General features: G+C 53.7%; 1 protein-coding gene across 2 annotated transcripts in view; it reads left to right on the top strand.

Moving 5' to 3' along the window:
* Positions 1–2,513: 2,513 nt before the first annotated feature.
* Positions 2,514–18,673, top strand: part of IGSF21 (immunoglobin superfamily member 21) — a 271,747-nt gene continuing 255,587 nt past the window's right edge. The window contains exon 1 of one of the 2 annotated variants that reach the window (XM_050791706.1): positions 2,514–3,003. In XM_050791706.1, the coding sequence (XP_050647663.1) occupies positions 2,934–3,003 (70 nt within the window). In that variant the 5' untranslated portion in view covers positions 2,514–2,933. The remainder of the gene's footprint in view (positions 3,004–18,673) is intronic. The other variant, XM_050791696.1, reaches the window with a different exon arrangement.

Below are 18,673 nucleotides of genomic sequence, written 5' to 3'. Positions count from 1 at the left end.
CACCGCCAGGCCCCTTTGGGCAAAACCAACCGTGCACCTGAGCAGACACCTCCTCTCTGATGGGCCCAGTCAGAACACGTGATCCTGGCGCTCCAAGGAGGTTCACTGCCACAGGATGCCTACCAAGTGCCAGGCTTGTGCAAGGAGCTGAGGAACAGAGTGGATAAGACGGAATGACCTACCCTCATTCATTCATTCATTCATGCATCCATCCAACTGGTATTTGTTGAGGATCCACCATGTGCCAGGCACTGGCTAGGCATAATAATAATTATAATACAGGGTGATGTTAAAGAGAGTTGGGGTGATTCAGAAGTCCTGGGGCTGAAGGAGATCTCCAACACACCAGCCCCAATCCTTGGTCCTAGGAAGCAACCCTCCCTTGGCCGTCAGGCCTGCTTTTCTCCTCACTAGCATATCCTCAGATGTCATTTTCTAGCTCCTTCTGTTGGCTCTCTTTTCTAGCTGGTGTGAACCATGGCTGGGAAGAAACATCACTAAGGGACCCGGGAATCCCACCTACTCCCCGGCCCTCATTTCTAAGGGCTGGGCTGCAGGGATGCATCCAGGAAGCCTCACCCATTCAGGGTTTACCTGAGGAACTGATGTTGTCCACCTGCCTGGCTGCACGCTGATTTGCAGCTGGGGCCGGGGAGTAGGAATGCCCACACAGCGATGCTTGGCATTTCCCTGCATAACTCAGGCAAGCACAAGGGACCCTCCAGCTTGATGCTGTTCCCCAGCCAGGGAGCCCCTTCCACAGAGGGCTTAGAACATGGGATAGACTTTTGGGTTTGTTGACTTTTTCTTGGGTCAGAGCGGGGAGGGGAGGGCCAGGGAGGAAGCAGTTAGGGACTGCGCCCTGCAGCCTGAGAAGAAGGCGAGGGGGAGAGGTGACCTCAAGCTGACCCTCAGCAGCCTGGAGAAGGGGAGATCTGGGTGGATGCGCGTGAGAGGGAGCAAAGAACAGCAGCCCAAGGGAGAAGAAAGTACCTAAGACTCCAAGTGTTCAAGCCATATGCAGTCCAATCAACCTGGCAACCAATTAGTCTGATTCACAAAAAATAAAAAAATAAAAAATAAATAAAATAAAATTCCCACGTAGGGACAAACTGTAATCAAACACCTATTTATAAGGGTTTATTATGATCATTGTTATTATTTTACTGAGAGGATCATTCTAAAGCCTGTCAGGTGAACGTATGCTTTCAGATCTTCATAAATGCAAATCGCTGCTTCTGGGGCGGGTGAGCAAGCTGAGCCACAGGGCTGCCTTGGGAGGCCATGGGGTGAGGTTCCAGAGGGCAGGCGGAGGGAGCAGTTTGCTTTCATGGACATCTCTGCACAAAGCTCACCGAGAGGCAGCCCAGCAACCACCCATTGCCCACCCTACTCCCCACACTCCTCTCAGAGGGCTGCTGGAGATGGAACTGGCTATGTACCCATTGCCCATGTAGGTAAACAATGCAACAGCCTGACTCAGAAACCTGCCAGAGCTAGGGAAGCTGGAGATTCTCCATAGAAGGCCTGGGTAAAGGGCCCCACCTGAGTTCTGAGCCACTTTTGCCCCTGGTTTTTCTGGCCCTTGCCAATCTCTTGGGTCCCTACCAATGGTGAAATTCTATCTCCTGAACTTCCTCATCTAACCACATCCCCAGCCCACCCCAAGGGCTAGAGTACCCCTCCCCTTCATCCTCACAGGAGGCCTCAAGGTCCACCGCCAGGCTTCATCCTCACAGGAGGCCTCAAGGTTCACCGCCAGGCTTCATCCTCACAGAAGGCCTCAAGGTCCACCGCCAGGGCTGAGGCTCAATGGTGTGTGCGTGTGTGTGTGTGTGTGTGTGTGTGTTGGTGGGAGAGTAATGGTAACATACAAGTCCCAAACCCGTTCTTCTCAGACGTGGGGAAAAATGGTGTCAGGTCTGGCAAAAAGGTGGAAACTTGGTCTGTGCCAGGAGGAAACAACCAGTTCCTCACCCATTCCTGGCTGGATCCCAGCATGTGGAAAAAAGACAGAACACACCCCATTTCCGTGGGTCCCTGGGGGAAGGAGCAGCCGTAATTGGGGAAGTTTCAGAACACGGAAACCCCTTAATCTTGCCCAATGAGGGCATTCATCTTTGGCAAGGCCAGAACTCCAGAGCCACACCCTGCCTGCCCTGCTCCCAGGATGGCATCTTTCCCTCTCGGGAGGGAGGCTGCCTCCTTTCATCAGACTGGGTAGTGGGGAGGGCGCTGGTAATCCCGGGGATGCGGGGGTGCTAGGGGAAGGGGGATCCGACGGAGCATAGCTTCCAGGGCGGGGTGCTGGGTCACCTGGGTAAGGGTTAAGAAGCTGGAGGCAGCAAGCCAGTTTTGAGTGAGGGGAGAGGGGAGGTTAGGAAGGGGTGAGCTCTCCTTCTCCCTGCAATAAATCGGCTTAGCGGACCAGAGCCGAACAGCCCAGAAAGGATTAAAGAAAAGTCTGTATAATACGCGGAGAGCGCGGCGAGGGGAGGGCGAGGAGGGCGGGGGGCGGGGAGAGGGGGAGGGACGGAGGGAGGGCGCGGGGAGCGGGGTGCTCTTGCCGCCGGGAGAGGCGAGCGCGAGGCAGAGAGAGCGCGATTCAGCTCCAAACTCCGGCGCTGCAGCCGATCCGACTCCGGGCCGCGGTGGGCACCGCGCGCAGCCGGGGAGACGAGAACCGCGGCGCGCCCCGAGGACGCCCAGAGCTCGAGGGTTGCTACGCCTCGCAGAGCCGGAGCTGAGTCGAGCCGGGCGCCTGGGCGGCCCGGCCGCGGCGGCATGGGGGCGCCCCCGCGGCGCTCCGCTCTGCCCGCCACAGCCTCGGCCAGCGGCCGGAGGCAGGAGCGCGTCTGAGCCCATGGCGAGGGGACCCGCCACCGCCGCCGCCACCGCCGCCGCCCCGCCACCGCAGCCAGCTTCCGGGCACCATGCGAGCCGCCCCGAGCCTCCGCCGCTGCCTCTGCCTGCTGCTCGCCGCGATCCTGGACCTGGCTTGCGGTGAGTGCGCGGGCGCCTGGCGGGTGCCGGGCGGGGAACGCGTGCGGGGATGGGGCACCGGGGGAGAGCGCGGGCTGGGGTCGCTCCGAGAGGCTCGGGCTACGAGCACCGGTCCTGCCTGGGGTCTGTGGAGCTGGTTGGCTTGATGAGGGAGGGAGGACGCCTCTGGGGAGAGCACTCATGGGTTTGTGCCAGGGTGTGTGTGTGTGTATACAATCGTGTGTCTTTGTTGTGTCTCTGGGTGAGGGTGTCCGGGAAGGAGCTATGTGGGGAGAAGGTGCGGGAGTGTATTTAGAGATGCAAGTGTGTGTGCGCCTGTGTGTGTGACGGTGTGGGATCTGTGTGTGAGTGAGCGAGTGTCTGGAGGGGTGTTAGAGTGTCTGTGTCAGTTACATGGAGAAGGTGTATGTGTGAGAGTGTGAGAGAATGTTGGGGGGGTGTGAACATGTGCCAGCTTCCCGGTGAGGATGTGAAGTGTGTGAGCTTGTGTCATTGTGGGTGTGAGGTGTTAGGGGGTGGGTATGTGAGGTTTGGCGTTTCCCGCGTGTCCCGAGTGTGCAGGTCTCTAGGGGTGTACGACGGCGGATTACTATTTCTGTGTGCACAGGAGACGGGACTTGGGCAGGAGTGTGCTTATCTGGGATGTGTGGGGGTGGACGTGCCTGGGGGTCGTGTGCTTTGTGGGCCTGGGAGTGTGTGTATGCGTGCCATGGAGCGTGTGGTTCTTGTGTGCAGGGAGGTATGGACGCGTCCGGGACTGGGGAGTTGTGAGCAGCTCAGTGTGTGTGTGTGTGTGTGTGTCCGGTGTGGACTTGCTCCCGGGTTAGACTAAGCCAGCTGGAAGGAGGTTGAAGCTGAGCGGGTTCTCCGGAGCCAGCGAGAGGTGGCTCCGCAGCCCCAGGGTCCGCGGTTCGCGGCCGGCCTCCCGTCCAGCGCAGCCGCGTAGTGGGTCTTAAATGGTGACAGAGCCGAAACCTTTTCGCGCAGTGAGCGGAGAGCCAACGCGAGGCTAAAAGCCAGGCGGGAGGGAGGCGGGACCAGCGAAGAGCCGCGGGCACCGAGACTAGAGGGTCCGCGTCGGGGATCCTCCTCCAAGCCTGGTGCCAACCTCAGCCTGGCTGAAGTCAGAGCCTGGCTCCGCCTCGGAGGGGGAGGGGGACGCGAGGTGCTAAAAAGTCGTCTTTATGATCAACAAGGTCTCGACCCCGAGCCCCACTGGGTGATAGAGGTGGGCATCACCTCTGTCCTATGCCATAGCCTTGTCCCAGCAGGAGGTGCCTGCCTAGGCTCCGAGAGTGCCTGCTAGGAAGGGGTGCCCCCTTAAAAATTACCCCAACTCCTTCTACCCCGAAGTCCTTGGGGAGTGCTGGGTCTGCTGATAGGAGAAGCTGCAGAATTTGAGCCTGGAAGGTAGTCCTGACAGCGAGGGGGGAGGGGTTGGTGTAACCCAGAAGGAATGCAAACCCTGTACTTTGTTCGCCTATCCTTGGAACAAGAGACTTTCCAAAGTGGATCAAAATCTACCCCCTCAACTTTGGGTTGAGGGCTCCCGGCTTCGGATGCCTCTAGAGGGAAAGGTTATATGGGGGAAGTCCCGGTTCCAGCGCCGCCGAGAGGGCACTGGGTTTGTTGAAAGGCACTGGAGCCCTCACCTGGACATTGCAGGGAGCGGGGGTTGAAGGCTGGGGACCGAAGATAAGCACCCCTTTTCCTGGGAATGCGCATAACAGAGAGACAAGGCAGGGTGGTGGAGAGGACTGATGGGAAGGGCTTGGTGGGAAACCCTGGCTCCGTCAGGACCCCACCCTGCGAGCTCTCCCTGGAACCCGGGAGCAGCGTTCTTCTGGCTGCCGGGCTGCGGAGAGCTGACCCGGCATCCTGGCGCCTCCGATCCCTTTGCCCGCCTCTGCGGGCTGCGGGAGGCGGGGGTTGGCGTGGCTGAGGGTGAGCGCATCTGGGCCGGGGGAGCCAGCGAGGCCTCCGAGCTCAGCTGCGCAGGATGAAGGAAGAGCGCAGACCCGGATCGCGAATGGGAAACTTTGAGCCTCTGGGGTGCAGAGGGAGGTCCGAGGCCGCCGGGAGCCCTCTCTTCTCCGCAGAGGAGAGCACAGGAGGGTGGGGTCCCTCCTTCCTCCTTCCAAGTCTGTGCCCAGAATGGGGGGCGGGGTGCGAGAAGAGTCCGTGAGAGACGCAAGAGGCGGGCCGTGCCGGAGGAGGGCGCCCTTCCTGGAGGTGGCCGAGAGAGGTACACCTGGCAGCGGCTTTGCAGGGCCACTTGCCTCGGAGGGCGGGGAAAGGAGCAACCCGGGCCGGCCTTTACGAACGTACTGGCGGTCACTGCTCGGGGAGGGACACGGCCAGAGCGCCCTCGCCGGTTCTGCCCCATTCGCGTGGCACAGCAAGGGTGCCCGACGCTAGAGAGTCGGGTCTGGCAGGAGGAAGGAGGCCGCTGCCCCTCGCACTAGCTGGGCCGGAAGTCCTTGCCCTGGCTCCCCACTTCCCAGAATCAGACCCTCCAGAGGAGAATCCCACATTTCTCGGGGCTCCCGGGAGTGTTCTGGGGCGTTTTCAGCTCCTCCAGCCCCCGTGAACTGTGCCTGGGCACTTCTGGGAAGTCCTGCACTGGAGCCTGTATAGTGGCGCCGGGCTGGGGGTGGAGGAGTGCTCCTCAGCCGCTGTTCAGCCCTGGGAAACGCTCCGCTGACAGCAGGGTGGGGGCGGTCCCAGTTAGGGGTAGCCCACGGCCCCAGCCGGGGGTCTCCGGGATTGCGCGGGCGGAGGTGGGTGGCCCGGCCGGTTCTCTGGTTCTCTGTCTCCGCAGCCGCGTGTCAGCAGGTGGGTGGGATGGAAGGACTGTCTCCGCTGGGCCGCCGCAGCCGCAGCGCGGAGACTGCGGGGGCTGTGCGCGCGCGAGCGGGTGTGACGACTTTATATATTTATCCTCCCTTCACACGCCCCCTTCCCACCGGGCGGGGGCTCTGGCGCGGTAGGGTTTCTTCTCCAGCCCCAACCGGGGGAATTAAGGCTCCTAATCCCTTGCAGGCTGCCCCGCCCATGCCCCTCCAGCGGGGCCCCGCCCCTAGTCATAAACTCCACCCCTCTTCCACCCCCCAACCACCTTGCAAATGGGAGTTTTTCATTTTCGTGTTTTAAGTGCAGAGAATATTAGAGCTGGAGCGACCTCGGAGATCACTCACTTCGGTGGTGTTGAAACTTCTGTATTTTTCTTTTTCTTTAAAGTAGGAGAACCCGTTTGGAGGAAACATTATCACCCTCCTAAATTCCCCATACCTTGAGCAAGATGATAGGTCCGAAAGCAGAGCTGCCCTAGTGGATGCTGAGATGAGGCCCACATGGAGCGCTTCTTCCACACAAGTCTTTCACAGCCTTAGACTGCTCCCTTCCTCCGCAGCTAATATCGTAGCTGGGGTTTTGTTTTTTCAGTAGCCCCGATTATATGGATCAGCTGCGATGTGTCAAGCAGGATGCTGGCTGCTGCTTCGCAGTCCTCATTCATGCTGCAAGATTGATTTAAGACCTTCTTTTCACAGACTAGGAAACTGAGGTTCAGAGGTTTCAGACTTGTTAACGACAGAAGCGCAGGCTCCTTCCCTCTCCCTCCTAGTTCTGCCCCGGGGCTCCTCTGTCCTCCACATCTCCCCTCTCTGGCCACAAAGACTCCCTTGGGCAGGGCATGTGAACAGAGAAGGACCCACGTCATCTGAGTGATGCCTCAGATTTGCCTGGCTACTCTGATATTTCAGAACGTCAGTCACACACATACTTGAACTTCGCTACACTCTCCCAAGACGGGCAGAGAAGGGAGTAGGGGAAGGAGGTGGAGGAGTTTAGGGGACTTGCTTAGGTGCCTGGTTTATAGCAGTGTGTGACTTCAAAGGCAGAGACCAACAAAAAGGAGGCTGGTTAGTTCTATTAACTGGGTTTCCTGGAATCTGCAGAGGTATTTAACCTGGGCAGTTGACAGCCTGGCTTACCACCTTGCCCACCTCTGCTACAGCCCCAGGCCACCAGGAATTCATGTATTCATGCATCCAACAAATGCTTATTGTATATCATGTGCCAGACACGGTGCTGAGCATTGGGAAAGCGGCTCTGAGCTTGGTAGAGGAGTCCCCTGCCCCTGTGGTGTTTAAGGTCAGTGGTAAATTGATGCTTCATTTAGAGGGAGGAAGGGGCTATTATCTCTCTCTGGCCCTAACCGAGCCAGGCGTCATGCCATGTGGTTTATCATTCTTGTCTCATAGAATCCTTACAAGCACCCTGAGAAGTAAAATAAGGCCCATTTTGTAGATGAGGAAACTGAGGCTCAGAGAGGCTAGGTAACTTTGCCAAGGCTACCGAGTCGTTAAATGGCAAGCAGGAATTCAGATACAGGGCTGTCTGACTCCCTGACCTGTGCTTCCTCCCTCCATGCTCCGCTATCTCCTGGTGATAATTTCCTGAGCCCCAGCCACATGGATGTGTCCAGTCTCCTGTCTGGATGCCTAACTCCTTCCCAAACCCACACTGAAATAGAATCATCCAGGGTGTTCATCTGCACAGATGGGAGAGGGAGTGTTCCTGAAAGCTATTGCCATCACCAAGAGAATGAATAGGCATCTGCTGTGGGCAGGGCACATCTGAAAAGAGCAAGGCCTATGAGTGTGATCCTCATCCCAGGGCAGCGAGAGGCTGGGCATGTTTCCGAAGAGATGAATGACAGTCTGTTTTGTCCATCCTCCCTCTCCACCTCCTTTCCTCCCCCATCCACTCCTGTTCCCTTCCCCTCTTTTTTCTTTTCTTCTTCTTTTTTCTTTTTTAAATAAAAGGAGGTTCAGGATCTTTTGTATGTGGAGGAACTGGGAGTTTCAAAACCAGGTCTGAAGCAATCCAGAGACAGCTGCTTTTTCATCACTAGAAAGGGAGTACAGCAGCCCTTACTACTTGTAGGAGGGTGCAAAGCTGTTCATTTCGAATGATAAATGTCAGTAGTGGTAAAACACATGACATCACTTCCTAGGAGGTGTCCTTCTTTAGGATGAAATTCCAAGGAAGATTGGGGTGGTGAGATCCTGGAACCCACCTTTATGCTTTCAGTGAGCTCCAGGAGTGGAGGGGGCCCATGTTCACTGAGACCCCTGGCCAAGATTCCATGGACAGAGCAAATAAAGGTAGTGTGTATGGGGCTGGAGGTGTAGGCCCTGTTCAGCCACCTCTGCAGCCCAAAATAGCAGGAGAGACAGGTCGTGGGCAGGGGGTGGATTGGGGGTGGGGTCTTTCTGAGACTCAGATTTCAGTCCCCTCCCAGGAAAGGAACTTGGTGTTTGTCTTGTCCACCAGTCTTTGTTACATCTCCTGGCCACGTACTAGATTTGCTTTGGGAAATCACCCCCACCCTCCCCCACCCCCCAAACACACAAATTGCATGACATCTTGGTGAGTGAGACTACTGGGTAAGGCATCCCCAAGGTGGGCCCTGGAATCTGAATATTGAGCAGACTGTCACAAAGACTGAGAATCACTAGAATGTCCCCCTTGCCATTGGGACCCTCCGGAAACCATCCTTTGTTGGTTTCCTGAGACTGATAATGATGGGACCTACCTCCCAGGGTGCTGAGAGGGTGGAATCAGGCATTACAAGCCGAGCTCTTGGTTAGTCCCGTGGGCTCTGATGCTTGTTACTATTGTAAACCATGGTAACGATGAGTACCCGCTGAAACAGCCCCAGTCCTTGTGGTCCTCGACTTTTCCACAGTGTTCTCATTGGTTACTTTTTTTTGGCTTGAGTGTCCAGTGTCAATTTCTGCTGCTTGCAAGGAAAGGATCGCATGTGATAACCTCCCTAGGTGTGATGACCGGTGCCAGCCTTGGAGTTGCCAGTCAGTGCACTCTTGGTAATGCACAGAGGATGGTTCATGGCCCTCTGGCTGGGGGATGACCAATCCCACCGCCTGTCCTCTGTCTTTCCCTGGAGTCTTGAGGCCCATTGAGTGCAGTCTGAGACACAAGCTGTTCCCTGCTAGTAAAATGTACAGATGGAGCCAGTCTTATTGTGAACTTCCAATCCCCTGACCCACTAGACCCTGCTCCACGCAGGCAGGGACCCCATCTGGTTCTGCTCACTGTTGAGTCTTCTCCACATAGCAGGTGATCAGTCAGGTTGTTTGTTTGGGTGATTAGGTTACCTCTGGCCTTTCGACATGTGCATCCTGGTTTTGAAGAGGGCTGAGCATGTGGCTTTTTATTTCTATGGAAAATTGTGTGAAAAGGCTTATAGCATGTGGAATTGAGGCTGGACTTGCAGATGGACTTCCTGGCAGCAAAGATGTTCTGATCCTGGAACTACATTCTTTCTTTCTGAAGTTTCTCAGATAATCAAAGTAGCAGAGGCCCTGACTAGACATCTTAACTCTCTACCTGCTGGCAGTACTAGAAAATGGACAAAACACTTCCACACCCATTATTCCATTTAGATCTCACATCAGACATGGAGACAGCTGGTCTTGTACCCGTTGAACAGATGAGGGAAAATGAGGCCCGGGAAGATGAAAGGATGGCAGTAGGCAGTGGCTGGACTGGAACCCAGATTCTGTGGCTGCAAGCTCAGCCTTCCTCCCATCCTTAACCCATTGCTGGGCTTCATTCAGTCCGCAGGGGTGTGGCATGAGACAGGTCAGTTTCCCATGTGCTTACAGGCCAGTAAGCTTTGACTTGAAGTGTGCACTGTGAGCTGCGTGCTGCTGTAGCCAGTTTGCTGATATGACTGCCTCCATCCTCCACTGCTGTCCAAGTGGGTGTTATATCCCCAGTCCACAGGTGAGGACACTGACATGCCCATGGTCACACAGTTTGAGACCAGAACTCACTGTCTCGCCTGTCCCTACAGTCTTGTCCTGCTCAGAGATTTCTGGCCTTAGCTTCTCCATCCTTTGCCTCCTCCCCAACTTCCGCCCTTTCTTGGCTCAGAGAGCAGACATCTGCCCTCAGCTAGCACAGCCCCTGGCTCCCTATAAGGCTTTCTCCAAGTCTCTGCTCACCCACATCCTCCCTCCACAGCCCCCCCACCACACACACACACAGACTCAGGTGTGCCCTAAGCATGTTGGCAGCAGCACTTTGGGCAACACTTTGAAAGCAGCCCCCCTCTGGGGCTGGAGATGGTTGAGGGTAGTCTCCCTCCTGAACAGAACTCTTGGGGGTGAGCATCCCTGCACCCCCGGCCCTGGCACCCGGCCTGGCTCTGAGCACATAGATCCTGAAGATGTGTTTGTTGAATGAATGAATGCTGTCTCCCCTGAGCCTGAGGTTTGGTTCAAACACCAGACCCAGGCTTGTTTCCTGGCCCTACTCAGTTGCCTCTGGAAGTACTTTCTGGTGTGAGAATGTGTCCATTGTCCTTCTCCATTCCATGGACCACTGTGGCATCACAGCTGGCATCTGGAGGAGGGGCCAACATTGCAAGGTGGTGGGAAGACCAAGGGGGCTTCGTGTGCCTTCTATGTTCTCCCTGGAGAGGGGACTGTCCTAGATGGTCAATGGTAGGGGGATTTGGGAAGGTAAAGAAAGAAGGAAGGAGGAAGGGAAGGAAGGAAGAAAGATGAGAAGGGAGGGAGGGAGGGAGGGGGGAAGAGAGGAAGGAAAGAAGGAAAGAAGGAAGGGAGGGAGGGAGGGAAGGAGGGAGGGAGGAGCGAGCATTCACTGAGCAACTACTATGTGCCAAACCCTGTGCCAGACATGTTCACGCATAATATCATACTCAACTATCCCAGAAATGGCCATTTGGAAGATAATATTCTCCACCTTTACAGATGAGGTAAAGAGGCTTGGAAAGATTGTGTGACTTGCCTGAGTGAGGGGCAGAGCCAGATTCACACCCAGGCACCGATTTGCACATCTCTTCCCAACTCTGAATTTTTCCCATTGGTAGCTTGAAATGGACCATTACTGGAGTATTCACACAATGAAAATCAGCAAACTATACACTGGGGCCTCCCTCACCCCAGAATTGGTTGTTACACATTTGCCAGCACACCCCTAGGTATGCCCATCCTTCCTAATCCCTGTCTCTGTGGGGGAGCCACCTGGGGTTAATGTGCTTTGGTTTCCATCTGCACTGGGCTCATGTTGTCGACCACTTCCTAACAAAGTATCCTTGGGCAAGACACTCACTGTCTGAGTCATAGTTTCCCTGTCTTTTAAAAATAGAGGGTAAGTGAGAGAGAGTAATAGCACATGAAAGCTTTTGGCATGAAACCTTTCTTTCCCTTCCTCCTGATGGGACCAGCAGGCCGTGGAGACTCCGAGATGAGAGTGGGGTCACTGTTTCTTCTCCCTCTGCTCGAGCTGCTTTGGCCGAGAAGTCCATGATCCAGTCACTTCCATTAATTAAGCAGCTGCCCCAGGCCTAATTCTGGACTGACAGAGGCGTCTCGGGAAGTTTCAGGTTGTGGGCAATCCCACGTTCACTGGGAACGATAAAAAATCACGTGTAATCAAATAGCCAATACAGGGCTTGAACCAAGCTTATGTCTTTGGGGATTAAAGGCAGTGGCGCAGGAAGGCTCTGAAGGATTGAAACAATCTTGACAGGTCAGGAGAGGGTTCCGGGCAGAAGAAACAGCACATGCAAAAGGCTGGGGGGAGAAGGGGGAATGCCATCTGGGCAGGTGAGGGTTGGAGCCATGAAGCACGTGGCCTTGCTTAAGCGCAGGTCCTGGCTGAGAAGCTGGGGAGGAGGTTGGAGGAGCTGGCAGAGACCTGCCTGCTAGGGAAGCGGTCTGGATTTGAGCCCATGGGCTGAGGGGAACGGTTGAAAAGAGTGGAGTGGCATTCCCAGAGCACGGCTCTAGGAAGATTAATTTGGCTTTTCTGGGCCACCTGAAGCTGGAAGCTCTTTCGAACCTCCACTGGGTTATAAATGGTTGCTCTGAGCTGCCCAAAGAGACAATGGACTCCAGAAAGAAATGCCATCATTTGGAGATGGCCCACTTCTCCCAGCACATCCTGACTCGGCAAGAAGCGAAAGCCAGGGCCCTGCCCAGGCCCTACCAAGATTGCGCAGCCTGGAATGAGGCTGCCCCAGCCCGAGTGTGTAACTTGGGCCTGATCCAAGAGGCCCAAGGGAGGAGAGCGTGGTCCTGGGGAGAAGCTTCTAGATCTCCAGTGGGCATGGGCTTTGTGGTCTAACCGGCCTTCAGATTCCACCTCCACCACTTGTTCAATATGTGGACTCAAGTAACCTCTTCATTGCTTTTATCCTTGGTTTCTTCAACTGCACTTGTAACTCTTCACGGTGTCCTCATGGGGTGGGGGCTGCTGGGAAGCGTGAATGGATAATACCAGGAGACCATAGGCACAGTGGCTAGCACACAGTAGGTGTTTGAAAAGTGGTTGCTCCCTTGATGATGTTTGGCTCCCGACCACGTGGTAGGAGCACCCTCCAAGTTTGAAGGGGAAGAAGTGTTTATAACCCTCGATGCCCAGGAGGAGAGGATGCGTGGCAGGTTTCCCCACGTGGATCACTGGAAGAATCTTTGGGTTTGGAATTACAGAGCATCTGAGCCAGAAGGGCGCTGGGAAATTATCTGCACTATCTCCTCTCTCCCCATTTTAGAGATGAGAAAACTGAGGCCAGAGAGAGGAATGAGTCCTCCTTTGTTGCATGCACTGAGCATGATGTAGGGGGCAGGTCTTCTCCTTCAATGTCAGGGATCTGTCCCAGGGCTTGGCCAGGTGGACCCACCACCTGAACAGCCTGGCACGGGGAAGCCTCTGGGTCCCCTGAAATTGGGTGGGGACCTTGGCAGCGCTTCAGTAGGGAGCAACCCCCAGCCTCCTACATCACAGGACAGCTTGGGAGTCGCCAGGGAGAGAAGCAGCTGAGCCTTTGGGTTTTTTTTTTTTGTTCCTTTGCCAAGCTGTTCCCTTTGCCCTTTTGTTTCTCTTTCTGCAGAGGCGCTCAGCGCTCCTCTGATGGGCTTGTTTGTCAGCAGTCGTTGGTGCTTCCTTTATCTCCCCGGCACCATCTCTTCCTCCTTTTATCCCTAACACCGCCCCAGAGGAAGGCGTCCATCACTGGCTGCCTTGGCATCATTCTGGGCTGGGCTGGGCTGGGGGAGGGGCAGCACAAGCCTCCGATACACTGGCAGAGGCTGGGGCGGCCAGAGGGTGGGTAGCTGTGGCATCCTGAGCTGGAGCTCACCGCCCGAGTGCTCTGGTTTTGTCCAGTGGGTGTTCAGGCCATACAACAGCCAAGAGCCGAAGGAAGGCCAGGTGTCTGGTTCCATAGAAGCAGGTGATGAGTTGCTCATTGTCGCCCAGCACCTAATGTCCCAGGCAGGGGCGGAAGGCGCGAGGTGGGGGGCGGCAAAGGCAGTCACCTCACAAAGACTTCTTTGTTTCTGTCTGCAGCAGAGAAGTGGGTCTGATCTGGGCTTGGAAGGGAAGAGGCATCAGAAGGCCAATTCCTAGGGCCTGTTGCCTGGCTGGGGAGCTTTTGGGAAGGTGGGGGGAAGAAGGACAAGTTACCCCACGGAAAGCATAGGGGTTACCTCATGGGGAAGAGTTAGCCATTCCCAGGCCAGTCTGGCTTACGGAAAGGAACTTCTTGTTTCAGGAAGCAGTATAGTCTCTCTCTTCCTTTCCTCCCTCCTCCCTCCCTCCCTCCCTCCCTCCCTCCCTCCCTCCCTCCCTCCCCCTTCCTTCCTTCCTTCCTTCCTTCCTTCCTTCCTTCCTTCCTTCCTTCCTTCCTTCCTTCCTTCCCTTCCTTTCTCCCTTTCTTCCTTCCTTCCTTTCTTTCTTCCTTCCTTTCTTTCTTCCTTCCTTCTTTCTTTCTTCCTTCCTTCTTTCTTTCTTCCTTCCTTCTTTCTTTGTGTGATTGAGGAACTGAACTTTGTTGAATTCGGTTAATAGAAGCCAAGACACTTTGCTCAGTTTTCATTTAAATGTCAGTAGTCACACATGGCTATGTATTGATTGGAACAGTGCAGCTCTAGACTGTAAGCCCTAAGAGGGCAAGAACTTACCTATTCCCTTCTTTCCTTCCTCCCTTCCTCCCGTCTTCCCTTCCCTCCTTCGCTTCCTTCTCTGGCTCTTGTTCATTCGTGCAGCAGATATTCATTGGACATTTCCTGGGGGTCAGGCACTGTGTTGGGTTCTAGAAATCCAGAGGAGAGTGAATAGGCAAGTTCTTGCCCCACTGGGGCTTACAGTCTAGGGCTACAGTGTTTCAATACGTGGCGATGTGTGACTACTAACGTTTAAATTAAAACTAAGCAAGTTTTCTCAGCTTCCATTTAGCTGAATTCAACAAAATTCAGTTCCTCAATCACATGAGTCACATTTTAAGTGCTCAACAGTGATTGGTGGCTAGTGATGACAGTATTGGGGTTGTGCACTTCCAGAAGCTCTACTGGACAGTGCTGGTCTAGGACAATGTTCCTCTTTGGGTGTGGCATGCCCACTGACAGGAAGAAGGTCACAAGGAATCGTAGCTAGGGGGTGGCTTTCCCTTTGCTTTTCTCAGATTGTCTGATGCTCTCATGCTTTAACTCCCCTCTGTCACAGGCTGATTTCTTTCCAACAAAAAGATAATGGGTCTGAGGCAACCAGCCTCCAGCAAGCCAGAGGGGGCAAGGCTTTTAATAACAGTGTTTTGTTTTCATTGTAATTATTTTTCAGTCACTCTCTGTTTAAGGCAATTGATACCAATTTGCCATTTGGGACAGTGATTTAAATTCTCCCTCTTTAAAAAAAAATGGCTTTAAGTAAAAAATGAGTCAAGTTAAAAATGTTAAGTACATAGTGAAGCAGGTGGCTGCAGATACGGCCAGTCTGTGAAGGTGGCCGACGTGAACGTCTGCAGTTAGAAACCTTGGTTCAGACGGGCTGAGCCCGTCCAGAACCACACAGGCTTCTGGAGGCACCACCATTTCTATGTTCTGTGACCCGGGGAACAAGTTACTTCACTCCTTATCAATCAGGTTCCGGCAGGAAATGGCAGGCTCAGCCCGGAACGTCTGAGGAGGGCTTGTTCAAGGGACTATTTGCATAGGATTTCTGGAAAACTGCAGGGGATGGTGCAGCACCTTGGAGCTAGAAGAATCGGGCACTTTCTACCTGTTGCCTGGAGGAGAGATGTAACCAGAAAGCAGGCTGGGCTGTGCCAAGAGGACTGCCAGACAGTCAGGTGGCTCTGTGTAGAGGATTACAGCCAACTCTTGGGGGCCTGGCAGGAAGCTGGAGGGAGAAATACCCTAACTTTACCCTCTTCCTGCCTTTGGGTCCCTTGATGGTGCCATCCATTGATCAACCCTATTGGAAGCCCATACAGACCAGCCTCCAATGTGCAGAGCTGGTAGAAAGGGAAGAGAACAAGCTGGGGTCCAAGCAACAGAGATCCAGCACAATCCCACTAAGTCTCAGTTTCCCCATTTATAAAACGCTCTATGATGCTCATTGTACCTGACGGGGTTGTGGCGATGATGCAATGAGACAACATATATATAACTAATGATCGGTAGTTATTTACATTTACAATAATAGCAGCAATATGGTGCTTACTCTTGTGTCCAGTCCCGGGTTCCATGGTAGATTTTTCCTGAGCTAGGAAGTAGCGTATGAGAATGGGGTTTTAGGGTACACGGTAGAATTTGGCTTTTCAGCGGCACGTGGATTTGAAGGGGCAGACAACTTTGGAGGCACATTGCAGCTTGCAAAGCGGAAGCACTAGCGCTCTCCACCGGCTGGTATTGACCTTTGCAGTGTGTCCTTCCTACTCTGGTCTCTTCGACATTTCCACATCTCCCCTGTGCCCTAGTCCATCTTGCTGATTGATTACTTCACCCCAGGGCTCTCCGATTCGTCATTCCCCAGTCTATTTTCCACCCTATTTCCCATGGAGACGTTCTTTCTCCTTAGATCCATTTAGGTCATCTTTCCACCGTCCCCACTGGCTCCCATCATGTGCAGCCTGGTCCACATCAGTTATGAAGAGGCTGAAAGCTGTCTTCTTCTAAATGGAAGGCAGGCACTCTCCAAGCCTCCGCTACTCCTGCCAGAGGCTGCTCTCACCCTTGCGGGAGGGGGAAAGGAGGATACTCTTAAGTAACTTAGCACTTTGGACCACTGGATCTTTATCCTTCACCTGAGAGCTGGAAGTGCCATTGCCCCTTTTAGAGGGATCTAAAGGAGTAGCTGGAGCTCAGGGAGTAGCTGGCTTCTACGCGGAGATAAATATTCCTCAGGGAAACTTCCACCGGCAGTCCTCTTAGCTCCCAGCTTCTAAGTTGCCTGAGGTGGCTTTTCTCACGATCCTCTATTTTCCTTTGTCCAGTCCCTTTTCTCATCTACCTGACTGTTGAAATTGACTTTGATGAGGACTAATTTTGTCCGTTGAAATTCATGAGACACTTACCCATTTCGTGCTTTGCTGAAATTGCCGTGACAAATACCAGTGGCAATTTCTTCCCTGGCTCATTCTCTAAAGTGCTCTGGGCAAGACAGAGTGCCCCTGCCCTCGCCGACATGCCATCTGTCGGCTCTGCCATCCTCCACCAGCCCTGCTATTGGCCCTGCCCCGATGCAGATCCATCTCAGCCCTTCCTATGTGCTCGGTGGTGTGTGATCCTTTAGGAGGGGATGAGTTGCCTAAGGGGGACAAATATGCCTCAGGGAGAAAATTTCACCCACACCCCCATTGGGTCTCAATGTCCAAGTTGACTGAGGTGATATTCCCTTACCCAGCCCCTGTTCCATGTACCTGACGGTTCAAATTGACTTTGATGAGGACTCATTTTCCAGTTGAATATGGGGACATGTTCTGTAGGCCAGTCCTCCATCACAGGCAGGTGCACCACTTCTGTCTCCTTGAGCCAGGTCCCGGGTCACCAGGATAGCTTTGGTCACCCATGAGTGACCAGCCTTGTGGCTGGTGAGCTCCAAACCAGTCCCTGGTCTGAGCCTGGACACACTGCAGAGATTGCCAAAGAAACCTCAGTCACCCTCTTCACAACTTTTGTCATGTCTATCTCATCTGTGCTTTTTTAAAAAAAAAATTTATTTTTTTGAGACAGAGTCTCACTCTGTCACCTAGGCTGGAGTGCAATGGCACAATCTTGGCTCACTGCAACCTGTGCCACCAGGGTTCAAGCGATTCTCATGCCTCAGCCTCACGAGTAGCTGGGATTACAGGTGCATGCCACCACACTCGGCTAATTTTTGTATTTTTTATAGAGACGGGGTTTTGCCATATTGGCCAGGCTGTTCTCGAACTCCTGACCTCAAGTGACCCACCTGCCTCGGCCTCTCAAAGTGCTGGGATTATAGGTGTGAGCCAACACGCCCAGCCACCCCATCTGTACTAATTTTTACACCATCATTTTCTTAAAATCAAATTTCAGTGGACTCTTTTTTTGGCTTGTCTGGTTCCAGGGAACAATGTATGGGTTTGTAGTATTGACCTTAGATTTTTTTTTTTTTTTTTTTTTTTGAGATGGAGTCTTGCTCCATCTAGTCTGGAGTGCCACGGCATCTAGTCTGGAGTGCCGTGGCATCTTGGCTCACTGCAGCCTCCACCTCCTGGGTTCAAGCAATTCTCATAACTCAGCCTCCCAAGTGGCTGGGACTACAGGTGCACGCCACCATGCCCAGCTAATTTTTTCTGTATTTTTAGTAGAGATGGGGTTTCACCATGTTGCCTAGGCTGGTTTCAAACTCCTGAGCTCAGGCAATCTGCCCGCCTCGGCCCCCAAAGTGCCAGGATTACAGGCGTGGGCCACCATACCCAGCCAGATTTTTCATTAATTCATACTAAAATAAATATGTGAGTATTTGAAATTTTAAGAAACTTCTTTCATACCATCTTAGCATCAGCCTGTCAGCTGCTTTGGAAAGTACCAGTTTGGTAGGAAGGGCACTAGCCTCGCAGTTCTGGACCCTAGGATCTGATTTTAACTTCTCCATTAACTTGCTGTGTGGCTCATCCTACTCTCCTGGGTCCGTAAAATGAAAGGGTGAGTCTGGATGATCCCATTCTAAGATTCTTCACTGGGCAATAGGATTTAGAGGGAGCACCCCACTTATGCTCAAAATATTTTTTGAAGACTATTTTGATGCCTCCCCAGCTTCCTGCCTCTGGGATGAAGCATCTGCCTCTAGAGAACCCTGGCAAAGAATAGCTGTGCCAGTGACAAGGGATGCTCCATTTCCTGGAAGCATAGGACAAAGCCTTATTCCGGCTCCAGTCAGCAGCCCTGCACCAAGCATCTGCTCTTTCTCGGGCCTTCTACTAGGGCTGGGGCTGCAGAGACAAATAAGACCCAGTACCTGTCCTCAAGGAATTCTTAGTCTCTTGGGGCTGATAGGCAGGCAAACAAATAAATCACGGCATAATATTGGGAATTCTAAGGCTGAAATAGCTACCAAATCATAGGGGGAGTGCAGAAAAGGGAAAGCTTAATCTGCTTGAGGTGTTGAGGAGAGTCACAGATCACTAGAAGGGGCGATGCATGATTGGGTCTTGAAGGATGCATAGGAGTTTGCCAAGTGAAGAAGGGAGTGGAGGGATCTGAGCAGGAAGCAGCAGCAAAGATAAAGGCTTATGGTCTGGAAGAGGCCTGGGGCACATGGGGGACTTGGGAGGCAGGGGTGAAGGATGTGTATTGCAGGTAAG

The sequence above is a fragment of the Macaca thibetana genome, chromosome 1 (assembly GCF_024542745.1).
Source record: "Macaca thibetana thibetana isolate TM-01 chromosome 1, ASM2454274v1, whole genome shotgun sequence".
Classification (NCBI taxonomy): Eukaryota; Metazoa; Chordata; class Mammalia; order Primates; family Cercopithecidae; genus Macaca; species Macaca thibetana.
This window is presented reverse-complemented; position numbering and strand designations above follow the sequence as displayed.